Source organism: Dendropsophus ebraccatus, chromosome 6 (assembly GCF_027789765.1).
Source record: "Dendropsophus ebraccatus isolate aDenEbr1 chromosome 6, aDenEbr1.pat, whole genome shotgun sequence".
Classification (NCBI taxonomy): Eukaryota; Metazoa; Chordata; class Amphibia; order Anura; family Hylidae; genus Dendropsophus; species Dendropsophus ebraccatus.
The window spans coordinates 16,170,098-16,187,696 of NC_091459.1; the positions used below are offsets into that span (position 1 = coordinate 16,170,098).

At 42.9% G+C, this 17,599-nt stretch overlaps 1 protein-coding gene across 3 annotated transcripts in view; it reads right to left on the reverse strand.

Moving 5' to 3' along the window:
• VWA5B2 (von Willebrand factor A domain containing 5B2) overlaps positions 1 to 17,599 on the reverse strand; it is a 41,754-nt gene that overhangs the window by 10,979 nt on the left and 13,176 nt on the right. For all 3 annotated transcript variants that reach the window (XM_069974552.1, XM_069974554.1, XM_069974553.1), the window contains exons 5-14: positions 15,018 to 15,211; positions 14,436 to 14,567; positions 10,222 to 10,346; positions 7,216 to 7,389; positions 6,184 to 6,294; positions 4,163 to 4,365; positions 2,603 to 2,717; positions 2,333 to 2,518; positions 2,050 to 2,251; positions 484 to 800 (exon numbers count right to left, since the gene is read on the reverse strand). In XM_069974552.1, coding sequence (XP_069830653.1) covers positions 484 to 800; positions 2,050 to 2,251; positions 2,333 to 2,518; positions 2,603 to 2,717; positions 4,163 to 4,365; positions 6,184 to 6,294; positions 7,216 to 7,389; positions 10,222 to 10,346; positions 14,436 to 14,567; positions 15,018 to 15,211 — 1,759 coding nt within the window. The remainder of the gene's footprint in view (positions 1 to 483; positions 801 to 2,049; positions 2,252 to 2,332; positions 2,519 to 2,602; positions 2,718 to 4,162; positions 4,366 to 6,183; positions 6,295 to 7,215; positions 7,390 to 10,221; positions 10,347 to 14,435; positions 14,568 to 15,017; positions 15,212 to 17,599) is intronic.

Genomic DNA, 17,599 nt, shown 5'->3' on the forward strand with positions numbered 1-17,599 from the left:
CACAGGTAGAATGTCACACTGTTATTTGTTGGTCTAACACTTTAGAATTTCTTAAAGGGTTGGTTCACAAAAAATGTTTTTCTGTACCAGAGATTTGTATTTTACAACTATTAAAAAATCTCAAGACTTCCAGTAGTTATCAGCTGCTGTATGTCCTGTAGGAAGTGCTGTATTCTTTCCAGTCTGAAGAGCAGGAGAGGTTTTCTATGGGGATTTGCTAAGGCTCTGGACTGTTCCTGACATGGACAGAGGTGGCAGGAGAGAGAGCACTGGGTCAGACTGGAAAGAAAAACCCACTGCCTTCAGGACATACAGCAGCTGATAAGTACTGAAAGACTTGAGATTTTTTTAATAGAAGTAAATTACAAATATCTGGCACCAGTTGATTTGAAAGCAATGTTTTTTTGTGAATTACCCCTTTAAACACAAGCAGACATATCAAATAAGCATAGGACGATCACAATACAGTTAAGTCCGTCTTACCTTACAGGAGGAGGTAGAATTCTGATTGAATACACACATCCCTTCACTCTGCGAGATACTCTTCTTTCCCTGTTGGGAGACTTTTCTAGAGTATGGCGTTATACAGTCTCCTGAAACGGTTTCTCTGGAACCTACTGACTCACTGCTAGTAGACCCATGGCTTGTTGCACGAGTTGGGTCACTGCACATAGAAGGCTGTGTTGGTGCCCGAGTTGGCTCAGTGCTAACAGAACAATGAGTGAGCACATACTGTTCCTGTATATAAGAAGACCGTACTATGCGCTTCCTTATGTCACTTACTGGAGCTCCTTCTCCACCTAAAGAACAAAGTCATTAGACAAATAAACTAGGTTTATACTATTTCAGCTTATGTGTGAAAAATATCCATATAACAGTAGCAAATAATTTTTCCAGTATTAATATATATTACATCTGTTACTGTATTTAAAGGGGAACTATCAGCAGGTTGAACAACTGTTACTGCTGATATTTCCCTATCGCACAGGAGACGAGGAGGAGGTAGGTATGTGTCTTACCTTCATCCTCGGTCATGTTCCAGTGCAGTTAGTTGTGTGCTGTCACCATTAGGAGCACTGGGGCACCAGTAAGGAGAACTGCCCGCCCCCGCAGAGCTGATTTGGCCAACCCAGCTGGCCCACTCCATTCAATATAATTAAAAAGGGGCGGGCTGGCCTCCATACAGCTCACAATTTTCATAAAATGTGTTTGTTAGAACATGCTAAAACTTATTTATATATATCACAAGCCAAGTAAAAGTTAAGTATATACAACACAGCTATATGGCTTATTTCAAACCAGGGACGGCCTTTGGGGTGTGCACAGGGCACATCACTCCCGGACAGCTTAAAGGGGGATCCGGCAGACAGTACGTAGAAGTTAGATGTGCTGTCTGTTGGCTGGAACGCCAACCCTACCTCCACCCCGCCCTCCTCCCGTAGTGATTCATTCATGGCGCTCCGGCAGACAGACATCACATTTAACTTAGAAATTTCTGTGTACTGTCTGTCTGCCGGAACGCCCCAGGTCACCCTTCTTTCGCAGTGGTGTGATCCCTCAACTTCTCCTACAGCATGACGGCACCCACGCCGCACCCCACCATGGTTGAGTAGCTATTTGTATGGCTGGGGTGGGGTGGGGGGTGGGGGGTCGGGTAGCTTTCTGTACAGCTGTCTGCATGCTCTCTGGTAAAAACGGTAGGCAGGGGGGCATGGAGTTGTTTGTATTGCTGGAGGGGTCGGGTAGCTGTCTGTATGGCTGGGGGGGGGGGTCAGGTAGCTGTATGCATAGCTGGGAAGCTGGCGGGTCAGGTGGTGGATGTCCTCTGGAGGGGTGGGAGGCTGTAGGATTTAGTCTATGTCACCTTTAGGGAGTCTCAGCAAAGGCCTGGAGGAGGTGGAAGTTTCGGCAAAAAAGTTTTGCACAGAGCGCCATCTACCCTAAGGCAGGCCCTGTTTCAAACAACGTTTTATGCTTTTAAATAGTACATACTCTAATATGCACAAAATCCCTTAAAATATACCCTATGAAAGTCAGCAGACTACATACCTAGGCTCTCCGTTCTTTCTGGATCTTCACTCCACGCAGAGAACTCCATTGAGATTTCATGTGAAATCTCCTGTAAAGCTCTTTCCACATCTTCCATGCCGGCAGATTGATTTGGGTAACTAGTGTCAGCAGTCCCTGGGGTTTGTGACTCTTCCTGAGACTGGAAAACAGAACTGAGGGATCCTCCTCTAGCCACACGTGTCTGAAACATAGGGGCGACCCAGGATAGAAACCCAAAACCAGATGAAACGAGAGCATGCATCCTATGTACTCCTATACTCACCGGTCCCTTCTTGCTTCGGAAGCTTGCCGTGTTATATAAAGTGCAGTAGCTAATAAGTGAGTCACCGGGATAAAGTGGAGCAATGTCATTGGGGGTAAGTAGAGCCTCCATGGTTTCTGGCATATACCAGTCTATAGTGATGTCACTCAAAACTGGTTCCAGGGCTTTCTTTAAGGATTTAATAAGCTACAAGCAGCAAGAAACACAGTGTAGGTAAGCAAATGTTCCGATACTTATCATTGTAAAGTAAAACCAGCATATGGTAGTCACCTTGGGCTGCAGCCGTTCCTCCTCTGAGAGCAACTCAACCGTTCCCCTGGTTAGCTTGGCTGCTCTCTCAAGTATTTTGTGATCTCCATTTGAACCGAGACCAAAGCCAAACACCCTGTGGGGAAATTCATGGCGGCCGTATTACACGGGATATACATGGAATTCAAAGAACGGCAGAAAAGTGGATGATACTTTATCCACTAGGTAAAGCGTAATATATAACAAGGTATTGGACATCTCTATGCAGTTTGGAAAGTCACTATATATTTTATGGTTTTGTGCTTACAAGTTAAATTATTAAAGAATTACAATACTCATCCGAAATATTTTGCAGTGCATTTGAGATATATATTGGTATACCAGCAAACACATATGCTGACATGTACTGCAAGTGACCCGTCGCCTGCCTCCATCACTGTTGTCCCCTATCGCTAGATGTAGAGCTGCACATATTCTGCTGTTATCCAGTCACCTGCCGCCATATCGTACCCCGTCCCTGCTGTGCTGTACGAATGTGCTGCGACGAGAGCTCTCCCTGGTGGTCGGAAGCTGCCATACCAAGCGCTCTGTCCCTGCTGTGCATGTGACATGTAAATTCTTCTTCATGAAAAAATAAGACATCCCCTGAAAAAAAGACCTTGCGCATCTTTAGGAGCAAAAATTAATATAAGACACTGTTTTATTTTCAGGGAAACACGGTATGAAAAGCATACTCTTGAGTCACACAAAACAAAAGTATGCTATTAGGAAATAAAAGATCAATAATAGTAAAGGTTATTTGGCCTAATAAAGGGGAACTTACAACAGGTTTAAATGTCCCCATAACACACAGGATGCAGGTAATATTCTTACCTTGATCTTTAGCACTGTTTTCTGTCATTTAATTTACTTAATATGCAAATTTAGGATATGCAAATGTGGCTACCCTCAGTGCACCAACCCTCCTAAAGAATATTGGGACGGCACTGTGCAGGGATGTCACTCACTAAATATACTGCAGACAAAAAACCACTGCTATTAATCTTGTCTGGACAAATTCTGATAAATAACCAGCCAGAAACCTGAAGGACCCCATTTAAGTCAATAGGATATTTCAGGTATCCTACTGCATGAATGAAGGTCCGTTTTGTGGTGCAAATGGACCCTCCGAATGGAGACGGGCAGCTGGAATTTTCCACTATAGCTCATGATGCTGGTGCTGCAGGGGAAAATGTGAGTAATGTATACTTACCTGTCTCGCTCCCCTGCCGTTGCCGAATCTCGGGCCGCCCGTTGTCTGCTGCTCACAGTGTTTTGTAAGCATCCGGTGACGTCCCACTTCCTACATAAACGACCAGTTAGCATAGGATCTATGATAAAAGGCCATTTCCGGAGGGAGGGAACAGTGGCAGGGAACAGGTGGCTCGCGATCTGGACAGGTAAGTATACATTACTCACATGTCCCCCACAGCCTATGAGCTATAGTGAAACCTTTTTCGGACAACCTCCTTAATGACAATTGTACACACGTCACAGTTTCACCATTTTCTTTATAAGTAAATCAATTGTTTGTGCTCTCACCGTGTGTTTCTTGCATGATGTCTTAAAAGCTCAAGAACTCTGTTAGAATTAGTAAATCCAGTGTCTGTTATAATAAACAGCTGCCGTGGGTACCCACGATGCACTGGATGTGCTAATATTCGACCCAAAACTGAAGGAAAATTGCTGGACATCCCACACAACTTGTTGCTTCGGAAAAATTCACAAACCATCTCCAATGAATCCTGTTAAGCAACATAAAAACAGAAATCCCTAAATGTCTAAATTATTACTTTAAAGTAGACCTGTCGGTGGCTTTTTGCTGACTAAATTAGAGGCGGTTAAAAATAGAGCTTCTTACTCTGAATCAGGAAATGTAACTCTGCAAGGAGATATAAACTTTAGAAATTTGATGTGAATTAAAGAGATAAAGCCCATGGGGTGTTCCACTAGGTTGCCAAAGCCCAGCACATTTGGCCTGTGAATCTAAACAGAGTGGGCGCTTACTTGCAGACACAGCAGTGTTAGGCCCTATTCATACGTCCGGAATTCTGTCCACAACTGTGGATTCGCAATTACGGACAGAAAATAGAGTCAATGCATTTCAATGGCCACATTCCCACATCCATAGTTGGGTACAGGGCCGTGATCCGTGACCCTGTTGCTGCAAAAAAAAAAAAAGGACACACCAATAGAACTCTATGGGATCCGTATTTTTGCAGATGCGATCCGCAAAAATATGGATCCGCAATCCACAAATTGCGACTAGTTTATTATTAAACACTTTTTCATTTTTGCTGATAAGCAAAAAATACGGATGCAATACGGATGGAATTTTGCAGATTGGGGATGCAAAAATAGTGGACTCAAATTTGCGGAGCCAAAAACATACTGACGTGTGAATAGACCCTTAAAGGAGAAGTCCGGCGAAAACTTTTATTAAAGTTTTGTATTGCCCTCCAAAAGTTATACAAGTTACCAATATACACTTATAACGGGAAATGCTTAAAAAGTGCTTTTTTCCCCTCCAATTACTACTGCATCAAGGCTTTACTTCCTGGATAAAATGGTAATGTCACTTCCTGGATAATATGGTGATGTCTCGACCCGACTCCCAGAGCTGTGCGGGCTGTGGCTGCTGGAGAGGATGATGGCAGGGGGATGCTCAGTGTCCCTCCAGTGCCCTGTGTCCCTCAGTGTCCCCCTGCCATCATCCTCTCCAGCAGCCACAGCCCGCACAGCTGGGAGTTGGGTTGTGACATCACTATTTTATCCAGGAAGTGACATCACCATGTTATCCAGGAAGTGAAGCCTTGATGCAGTAGTAAGTGCAGGGAGCAAAGCACTTTATGTGCATTTCCCGTAATAAGTGTATATTGGTAACTTGTATAACTTTTGGGGAGCAATACAATACTTTAATAAAAATTTTTGCCAGAATTCTCTTTAAAGTTAGGAGAGAAGGGACTTAATGTTGCTCAGGGGATTGCACATGGCATCCCTCCTCAAATTTGCATAAAACTTATCTTGGCGCTGGAGTGACAGACTAAACTAAGATTTACAACTCCTGATGAAGGGTAAGAAGACCTACTGTACTACCTATACTTCAGTCAGCAAAAAGCAGCTGACAAGTCCACTTTAAGGAAGATCAGGGAATGGGGTATATCTAAAGGGACTGAGGCAGTAAGTGAGACAACAACTGAAATAGCCACATAAATAACATTACACTTTCATATATGGGTTATTTTAGAAGAATAACAATAGAAATTACTGTAATAAAATTACTTTATGGGAATATAATACAGTGGCTTGTGCATACTCCCTCCCTTAGTGTCTTCCACTATAGAATCATACATGACTAATAGCAGAACTGAATAGGTTGCCGTAACAGTTTTTAAATAAACAAATGAAAAAAGGCACGAGAAAGCATAAAAGCAAAATAAATGAAGCAGAAAAAGTAGCAGAGTTAAGTGTGATTGACACTGCAAATTCTCACCAAACGCTCAGCATCCTGTGCAGTCAGCAGTATTGAGTACACAGATTCCCTTGCAGCCCCCCTCACTCACATTGGTGCACTGCCTGCTGGTTGGAAATAGGGCCCTGTTGTCGCATGCGCCACCTGCCACATTCAGCAATGTGCGTACAGGTAAACTCCTCACAGCCAGAAGAAGAGCGTCCTACAAAACAAAGAAAGAATTGAGTAGAAGTATGCAAAAGACAAGTAGGCAGGGGACTTAAGGTGCCTTTACACAGAGAGATGAAGCCAAAGCCAGGAGTGGATTTGAAAAAAGAGGAGCAATCTTTCCTTTATGACCTGTTCCCTGTTTATAGTCTGTTCCTGGCTTTGGCTTAAAAAATGTGTCAGATAAATCTGTGTAAAGGCACCCCAAGAAGTAATATCAAGAAAGAAATTATAAAGATTGGATTATGTTTTATAGGATACAAGGACAAAAATGTCCTTCTCTGACATAAAAGTTTCCTAGAAATACATAGACTAGAGACTCTAATGCATTTATAAAACCTGCAGCTGACCATTAGTATCTATCCATTGAGATAGCGAAAATCAATCAGTTGCAGAAAGTTATATAGATTTGTAATTTACTTCTATTTAAAAATCTCAGGTCATCCAGTACTTATCAGCTACTGTATGTCCTGCAGGAAGTGGTGTATTTTTTCCAGTCTGACGCAGTGCTCAGTGCTGCCCCCTCTGTCAATGTCAGGAACTGTTCAGAGAAGGAGAGGTTTCCTATGGGGATTTGCTGCTGCTCTGGACAGTTCCTGACTGAAATCAGACTGAATCAGACTGAAAAGAATACACCACTTCCTGCAGAACATACAGCAGCTGATAAGTATGTGAAGACTTAAGATTTTTAAATAAAAGTAAATTACAAGTCTATGTAACTTTCTAAAACCAGTTGATATGAGAGAAAAAGATTTTTACTACAGTACCCCTTTAAGGTGGTTGCATATCAGAGAATATAATAATCCCTGCAATTTACAATAATGTACAGTAAGATGATGTCTTAATTTCTCTCACCATAAACAACGAGGAATAGTTCAACAATGAATATGAAATTACCTATGGTATTTAGTCTCACCCGTATATTATGGCATTTCTCTTCCATCAGATGGACAATGAAAATAACTTCACGCGTAACGCTTGGGAGATCGGCGCCGAAAGAACTGAGGGATGTGATGTCTGGGCAAAAGTTCAGCATCAGAACTGGATTGAGATGAAGATCTTTATGAAACCTCCTCCGTACAAAGTTCACCTAGTATAAAAAAAGTCAGTTCTGACCCTTTCAATTACGTCAGGTATCAACAAATAGAAGACATTGGCTCGCCCAAAACACCCAAAACTGACAGATAGGCAAATTTGGATTGCGAGGCCTGATGGGGGCAGGGACCAAAATTGAAAAAAGCTGTGGAATCAGGCGCTATACAAATAAAAGCACACCAATACATTTCTGCTATGCCAGATATCTTTAGATCAGCTGTAATAGGTATTGAACTTATAATAGGTAAGAACTTATAAACTACTTAAGGGTAGCTTCATATGTACCGGATCCGCAGCGGATTTCACACCGAGTTTGCAGCAAAATATGCTGTGGATCCTGATAGTGTGAAGTGAATGGGTCACATACCCGCAGCGGAATTTTCATTCCACTGCCAATATGTGATCCGACCCCTTTAACCACCCACAGCCCCCAGCCTGGAGCATGCATTACCTGCTCGGCGCCACGGCTGTGTGTGAGGCTCCCCTCTCTCCCCATCAGCCAATCAGTGTACGGCAGCACTGATTGGCTGATGGGGACCGACGGGAGCCTCACACAGCCGCGGCGCTGAGCAGGTAATTTATGCTCCGGGCCGGGGAGGTTAAAGGGGCCAGCTTACGTATCCGCAGTGGAATGAACAGTGCAATACTTAAGCATACAATATACATACTAGTGACATCTAGTGGTAAAACTTAGGTACTACTTCATCACCACTACAATTTTGAAGTACAGGCTTTTGCGAGGGGTGTTAAGAACCGTGGTGGGACACCAAATAACACGATTTAAAAATAAATAAATAACAAAAACGTGTAAAGTGCTATTTAAATTTAGACAAGCCTGTGAAATAATGGAAGAACATAGTCTGGTCAGAGGAGACCAAAATTGCCCTCTTTGGATGTCATAATGCACATCATGCTTGAAGGCCAAAGGCATTGCCATATCACCCACAAAACACCATACCAACCATGAAGTTTGGAGGTTGGGGCATCATGGTGTTTCTGGGCATATAATTAATATAATTGAAGCAAGGATGAAAGGACTAATGTAAAGAGACCTGGCTTATAAAAAAAAAATAAACATTTTTTTTGCCATCGACCGCAATGATCAAGATGAAATGTGAACATTTGAGCAAACACGCAGCCAAGGAAACTATCAATTAGTTTCAGAGAAAGAAAATGAAGCTGCTAAAATGGTCAATCACCTGACCTGAATCAAATAAAAAAAAAAAATCTGGAAAAAAATAACATAGAAGGAGCCTACCGAACCTTCAGGACTTGAAGAGTATTTTTAGAGAAGAATGGGCCAATATCTCACTTGAGCAATGTATGGTTTCCCCATACAGGAGGTGTCTTGCAGCTTTTATCACCAGGCTTTTGTACAAGGTATTAAAGAGGACCTGTCAGCCCCTCCTGTGCCAGGACAGAGTGCGGCCGACCCCCCGGTGTAGACCCTTATACTTACCCCGTGCATGAAGTCTCGCTCCTGGACCCGCTCCCGTTGCCGAGATATCGAGTCCAAAGCTCAAAGAGAATGACGGCTCCATTCATTCTCTATGAGCATCGGACTCATCTCTGATGAGAACGCGCTGAGCTTTCGACGGCGATATCTCGGCAGTAGGTAGCGGGTCCAGGAGCGGGACTTCGTGCATGGGGTAAGTATAAGGGTCTCCACCTGGGGGTCGGCCGGGCTCTGCCTCGGCACGGGGGGTGACAGGTTCCCTTTAAATACATTTCAGTAAGGCCTTATTCACACGTTCAGTAAAATTTTCTAGTCCTGAAACAACCCGCTAAAAATTACGGATTGGACATCCGTAGTACATCCGTATTGCATCCGAATTTCCGTAAATCTGTTTTTACTACCGACTGCTTTATACAAGTTAATAAAGTTGAGTAGGTTAAAAAATAAAAAAAAGCACCAGTTTGCCCAACCCCTAAAATAAGTCAAATGATCGCTTGTCAGCCTGTGGTTGCTTAGAAACAGAACCTTGTGAACCTTCCGTGACGGGAAAACGGAAATACAGATGCCAAACATGTTGCAATCCGTAAACAATCCGTAAACAATTGATTTCAATGAGAGGATCCGTAAAAAAAATCAGGGTCCGCACTTGGTCCGCACTAGGACATGTCCTTTTTTTTCAGCATTGATTTTCATCCGTTTCATCTACTGAGAGTGTGAATAGGCCAATAGACATCAATGTGCAGTAACTGGGATACGGAAATAAGGAAACGGATACAGTAATTACGGGACATGTGAATAAGGCCTTAGTGTATTCAATACTTTTTCCCTAATGTCTCATTATTAGGGTATCGTCACTGATATCTGCCAGAATGTAGCCACTGCCTTTTTTTTATTTATTTATTTTTTTTTATTTTCAACGAGAAGCCAACACCACTTGTAAGCCAAGCAGGTGAGAATACAATAACAGAAGACATCTCATGTCCATTACATATACATGTTAAAACCCGGCAGCTGATGGGTTGATAAGGCAGTGGCTACATTCTCACAATGGATTTTCATCTAGAGCCATAGGCCAGGACACTACAGCAGATTTGTGCTGCAAAATCCGCAGCGTGAAATCCCCTGCGATTCTGTACATGTGAATTTACCCTTACATATGATTTATGGACATCTTTGGTTTGATTTATTTGCCTGTGTGGATTGGATGGGTTGTTTCTGACATGTTAATAGAACCTTTATAAATATATTTACTTAGAACATTGGTTCTTTATTACACTTACTGTATATGTGATAATGTATGACAGTTTGTATTATTTTTCATGCATTCTGCAGTGAGTAGTATTACACTATTTTTTACTTCGTTGCACTCACCTGTCTTTCAGGATCACTAGACTTCTTCATCACTTTAACAAAATCTTTTCTCTCTTTTATATGCATCTCATACTGTTGGAAAGTCTTGGTTCCCCTCTCAAGACAAAGGTGAGGGAGGTGTGGTTCTAAAAAATAAAAAAAATAAAAAATTATTGTACAGATTTATCACCATGGCCTAATCGTTTCACAGGAAGCTTTACTCTATTTTGTAAGGACATACAGTTCTTAAAGGGGTACTCCAGCAAAACGCTTTTTCCCAGTAATTGAACACATTAAAAAGTTATATAACTGTGTAATATGCTTCAATCATCTATCTTTTCCCCCCTCAATCCCCCAACAGGAAGTGAAGTAAATTCATTCTTACATAATGACTGTTGCCCCCAGACTGGTCTGTGGCAGCCATTTTGTGACAATGACATCATCAAGAGGGAGGCGGGTCTAAGCCCTGTTAAGCCAGCCTCCCTTTTTCAGATGACACAGGTTGCTCAGCTCTGATTGGCTGTCAGTTAGACATCACAGGAGACAAAGTGCATTATAAGAAAACCCAAACCAGGAAGTGACACCAGTAAATAGAGGAGAGAATAGCAGCTCCCTGTGGAATGACTTCTTAAAAAGGTCACAGAGCGCAATCAGTAATGCTTTACATTCATCTAAAGGGGACAGTTTCTGTCTATTGTCATCTATGTCCATGAGTCTTGCTGTTAGGTATGTCACTAAATGCTGTTAAGAACAGCCCAGGCAATATGGCCGCCCCCATAACAATGTACAAAAAGCAAAATTAAAAAAAAAAAAGTCAGAAAATAGAAACAGATAAGAATAATAGAAACAGTTTTAGTATTTGACTATAACCAGTAGAAGAAAATTTAGGTGACACATTCCCTTTAACTGGCTAAAAAGTAAAATTGGCTTAGTGACGGAGACCCCTTTACCAGAAAATTGAAGGGGTTGTCCAGGATCAGAAGGGTCTTTTATTTCCCTGAAACAGCAGTATGTGTTTGCTATAGCATTATTCTCATTCAACTAAAGAAAGCTGAACTGCAATACTGGATACAACCACAAATCCTTTTCTACATTTATATGGTAGTAATGTGAATAGCTTAGTGAATCACACTGACATCACAAGTAGCAGCAGCTGAATGTGACTCATAGATGAATCAGGTCATACTTTGCTGGATACAGACAAGTTAAAGGCAAGTATTTGCTGGTTTGAGTCATACCTGCAACAATTCTATATAAACCTGTACAAAGAAGAAATAACTATTTAAAGGAGAAGTCCCACAAAAGTGTAAAACGCAGGCAGGTGCTGGAAAATAACAAACAAGTGAGCTCACCCGTTCTCGTGCCCCATATCGCCGCTCCGCCGTCCTGTTTATAGCCACCAGTGATCTGCAGCTCTCCTAGCTGGAACGTCAACTACCCGGCTCTCCTAGCTGCAACGTCAACTACCCGGCTCTCCTAGCTGCAACGTCAACTACCCGGCTCTCCTAGCTGCAACGTCAACTACCCGGCTCTCCTTGCTGCAACGTCAATTACCCGGCTCGATCAAGTGCAGCGACACCTACCAGGCTCAATTAAGGGCAGTGACACCTACTGGGCTGAGTAACTGCCTGCTCAGCCAATCAGTGACTGGGACAGGACATCCCCCTAGTCACTGACTGGCTGTGCAGGAAATCGTTCAGCCGAACCATGACATTGCAGCTGAAGCCATGTCACTTCAAGCGGAAGATGACAGACGGCTGCTGTGAACAGGCTGTACAAAAAAACAGTTACCAAAAAAAAAAAAAAACGTCTGTCAAGCTGCCAAAAGATAAAAAAGACGTTGTGAGGTCGTGGCCAAAGAGATATGTCATATTGGAAGCCTTGATGCCATTGAGCACCAAAGTTTCATACACATCTGATTTTTGTGGGACTGCCAGACTACGATGTCAGGGGATGTCATTTTGTTCTGGAGAAGATAAGCTGCCACCGGAGGACTCTGGCTGCTGGGCATGTATATGTATAGGTGGATTGGAGAGATATGTATGGTAAGCTTATGGTTCTTTTACACGAAACGATTATTGTGCGAATTTTCGCAATAACGATCACATTTGAGCGATAATCGGCTTATGTAAACACAGTGAATGATCAAACGATGAGCGAGAAATTGCTAATTTTGGCCTTTCAACATGTTCTCAAACCGTAGTTGGTTGAAAATTAGCAGATCACTTTGTGTAAACAGTCTTTCACCAATTCACCCTATGTGTGAGATGGGCTTAAACGATCTTAAAAACGATCGCAATAACGATTTATCTCTCTGTCTAAACGCTGATCAGCATAAAAACAAAATTGTTGCCTCAAAATCGTTAAACGATCGATTGGGCGATTTATCGCTCCATGTAAAAGGACCATTACACTATTATTGTAGTAATAAAGAAATAATCCTAGAGGCTGCAGAGCTTTATATTATCTAATGGCTCAGCACACAGCAAGACTATTCCACGAGGCAAAGACTTTGTTTGTTGCTGTCAGACGACCTATCTTTATGCATGAAGTCTTATAAAGTAACAGATGGTCAGATCAATTTATGCATATCATTCATACTAAGGCACGGTGTTCTATTCATCTATGTACTGTTGGGAAGGACAAACACTTATTTTAGGGCAAAATAGACTGAAAAATTACTCAAAGGAAAGCCCCACGGAAGTACAAAAACTGCAGGTGGGGGCAGGAAAATAATGAAAAAGTGAACTCACCCGTCCACGTGCCTTTGATGCGCTGTTTCTGGGTCCCGTTCACATCAGCCTACTGTTGTCTTCAGCTGGAAACCAGGTAACTGGCTTCTCCAGCTGAAACGTCACATAATCTGCTTCTCCAGCTGAAACGTCACATACTCGGATTCTCCAGCTGAAACGTCACATACTCGGCTTCTCCTGCTGAAACGTCACATACTCTGCTTCTCCTGCTGAAACGTCACATACCCGGCTTCTCAAGCTGAAACGGCAAATACCCAGCTTCTCCAGCTGAAACGTCACATACCCCGCTTCTCCAGCTGAAAAATCACATACCTCGGCTTCTCCAGCTAAAACATCACATACCCGGCTTACCCTGCTGAAACATCACATACCCGGCTTATCCTGCTGAAACATCACATACCCGGCTTATCCTGCTGAAACATCACATACCCCGGCTTCTCCAGCTGAAACATCACATACCCGGCTTCTCCTCCTGAAACGTCACATACCCGGCTTCTCCAGCTGAAACGTCACGTACCCAGCTTTCCAGCTGAAACGTCACATACCCGGCTGAGCAATCACCTGCTCAACCAGTCAGAGGTTGATACACATCACTCAAACACTACTTAAAGTGATACTGTCACCCTCTTTGTGTAGGAGGAGTTCTCTACACAGCTCTAAAGCCTAAATTCTGCTAAAGCCTAAATACCTTGCTTTATTATAGATTTCTTGGTGCTTGGTCAAGTAAAAATGCTTCACGCCCACAGCATCACTTAGCACAGCACACAATGGCTCTGTAGGCCCCGTCCCTCAGTACCGTCAATGACGTCTAGGCCCCTGCCCCCACGGCAGCCATTGAAAAGGGTCTAGGCCCCACTCCTCTATGTTGGCCCATTCCAATGGCCGAGGGAGGCATACCTAGACGACGATGACGTCACAGAGGGTTGGGGCCTACAGCGGGTTAAGTTGTGAAGCAGATGTGAAGCCCCACCCAGGTGGCACAATCCACCAAAGATAAAAAGCATTTTTCACTGGACCAAGTACAAAAACAAAATCTATAATAAAGTAAGGCATTAAAACTGCAGAAGTTAGGCTTTACAGCTGTGTAGAGAAGTCCACATGCAGAAAGGGGGTGACGGTGTCACTTTAAAACTAAGGAGGTGGATTTATCAAACCTGGTGTTAAGTTGAACTGGTTTAGTTTCCCCTAGAAACCAATCAGATTCATTCCACCTTTAATTTTTCAAAGAATCTGTGAGGAATGAAAGGTGGAATCTGATTGGTTGCTAGGGGCAACTCAGCCAGCTCTACTTTACACCAGTATGATAACTTTTTCATTACAACAGCATCAAACTTTACTTTTTTCTCCCAGATACACTATAAAATTTGACTTTTAACATGGTCACTTCCAAAGCGACTTAGTAGAAGCACAACTTTATTGCTTGTTTTTTAAGCTTTTCTTCAATACTTATTGAGGTTATAAAGTCTATTTCTCATTATTTACCACTGGGGTGCAGGAGAATTTCTAGAGCTCGGTCACAATTGTACTCTTCAGCCAGGCTGATCCAAATGGAGGAGGCCGAGACAGCAAAAGGACTTGCATCAGCACGCAGAGCATGAGACGGGCTCTCGATCCCTGCAGGAAGGACATCATGGTTATACATTTCTATTCTCTGGATAAATATACATGCTACATGGCTCTGCTCACATCTTTCCATCTAGTTTTATGTATAATGGAAGCCACAATGCTGTACCAGATCTACCATATCACAGATTCCAGGAAACCCAGAAATAAATTATTGCGTCTTTTTGGGTTAAAGGGGTTATCCAATATTACCTGCATGGCGCCGCAGCTGCATGTGAGGCTCACGGCTTCCGTCACTCCCTCTCAGCCAATCAGTGCTGCCGTGCGGGGGGTTAAAGAGGCTGGGTTACATACTCGCAGCGGAATGAAGTTTCCGCTGCGGGTATGTAACCCCATTAAATTTCACAGTACAAGGATTCACAGCAGATTTTGCTGCAAACTTGCAGCGTGAAATCCGATGCAAATCTGGTGGATGTGAAGCTACCCTTGTGTTTTACTTGCCTGCCAAAAGACAAGGCCCCTGGACCTGTAGACGAAAGCTGAAATGATAACGTTGTGGATTGGTAGCCAAGCCAGTTAGGGCAGTGGAAAGGGAATTAGGGTGTGTGGCAGTCAGTGCCTGGGCTGGAGAATCTGCTAGCAACGTCCAAGGACTGGGCCCGGGCCCGCTCACACCACCAAAACAACTGGCAGAACTGCAAAAAATATAAACAAACAAGCATGATCATCCAAGATGTCACTTATTAAGAACAGTCATGCGTGTCTAGAGATGACATGGCCACTAACAATACAATAATACAGCATGCAAACTCACAGGATATACTAGATTCATGGAGGTACTAGAAGCCTTCAAACCTCAAACCTAAAACCATGTACAGTACTGTAAACCATATAAATCAATTAGCCATAACATTAAAGGGGTTATCCAGCACTACAAAAGCATGGCCACTTTTCCCCCTCTCTTGTCTCCAGATTGGGTGGAGTTTGGGACTCAGTTCCATTGAAGTAAATGGAGCTTAATTGCAAACCACACCTGACCTGGAGACAAGAGAGGAGGAAAAGTGGCCATGTTTTTTTAGCGCTGGACAACCCCTTTAAAAAAAAAAACCCTCCCTAGTTTTCTGTTTGTGTGACAAGGCTCAGAAGACCTCAGAAGGCACCTTGTGGTCTCCTGCCCCATGAAGAAGAAGCCTTTATGATTCAGACTTGTTTTCCAGCATCTGTCAAATGTGGTTTGATCAAAATAAGATCTGAGAAGTTTGGAGCCAAATCATTATCTTGAACTCTGTCAAGTTTGTCAAATTATTCCGAAACAATTTTTGCATTGAGGTAGGGTCCCATTATTCTTCTGAAAGAGGTCGCTACCATTAGGCAATACCAATACCATGAACAGTTGTATTTGGTCTGCAACAATTTGTCAAAGTGAGAGGTTTTCCAGCAGAATATTGCAGAGAGCCTGGCACTGCCTCTGCTGGCCTTCCCTTTTTCCACAGTGTCCATTTTAGGTGTTTTCAGGGCTGGACTGCATGAGCTGATATTAATAAGTCTTAAAGTGTCCCTGTCGTTATAACTTTCAAAATCTAAACCAACAGTAGATGTGATATAAAGCAAGTTTGCAATTTACATTCATTAGTTTATTTTTTACTTATCATGAAAAACCCAGCACTTCCTGTGTTCTGACACTTTTTTTCTCTCAAAGTCAGAAAACAGGAAGTCATGTGTATCCCAGGCCATCTGAGCGCTCACAGAGAGAAGGCAGTCATGTGATTGATGGACGCTGTGAGCCGTGACTCTCTATTCTGGCTGGAATTCCTGTATTCAGTCTGTTTTTTTTTTCAACCAGCACAAGTCAGAAAATCTGCCTTCAGGAGACTGGACCTAGATAGAGTAAGTACAGCTGTTATATAGCAGCCTTCAGGAGACTGGACCTGGATACAGTAAGTATAGCTGTTATATAGCAGCCTTCAGGAGACTGGACCTGGATACAGTAAGTATAGCTGTTATATAGCTGCCTTCAGGAGACTGGACCTGGATACAGTAAGTATAGCTGTTATATAGCTGTCTTCAGGAGACTGAACCTGGATACAGTAAGTATAGCTGTTATATAGCTGCCTTCAGGAGACTGGACCCGGATACAGTAAGTATAGCTGTTACATAGCTGCCTTCAGGAGACTGAACCTGGATACAGTAAGTATAACTGTTATATAGCAGCCTTCAGGAGACGGGACCTGGATACAGTAAGTATAACTGTTATATAGCAGCCTTCAGGAGACGGGACCTGGATACAGTAAGTATAGCTGTTATATAGCAGCCTTCAGGAGACTGGACCTGGATACAGTAAGTATAACTTTATTATATAGCGGCCTTCAGGAGACTGGACCTGGATTTCTGTTAAGTTCAGCTTTGTTTTACAGCGTGATAACAACAAAAAATAATAATGAATACATATTGCAAACTTGCTTTATTTCACATCTTATGTTGATTTAGATTTAAAAGTTATAACGACAGCGACACTTAAAAGGAGAAGTCCGGCACGGGGCAAAAAAAATTATTCTGGGTCGGGGGTGGGGAACATAAAAAAAGTCATATTCACCGGTCCCTCTTCCCACACAGCGCCGCGTCTAGCTCTTGGACCCCAGCCGGCTGTCTCCTTAGCTCCCCTCCGGCTATGTCACAACCCGGTTGACAGATACTCCGCTTAGCCAGTAAGTGACTGAGTAGGGACATTACTGCAACCACTGATTGGCTCAGTAGGCTAAATCCCACCTGCTTGTGACAATAAACCCGGATTATGACGTACCAGGAAACCGGAAAAAGAAGACACGCAGTGGGGTACAGGAGCCAGTGATGTGGAGCAGGGCGGGCATGGGGGCAGGTGAGCATATTGTCTTTTTTTTAATTCCCCTACCCCCTACCCATTATGATTCCTGCCCCCAATCTTAATGGATCTGCAATTCTGGAAACACACTGACCATTACCTGATGCATCCCACCTCATTACAGCAGCCATTTTCACATGCTAATCAATGTTCTTATAATCAATATCAATGTTATGGCTGATCGGTGTATAGGTGTGGTTTTGGG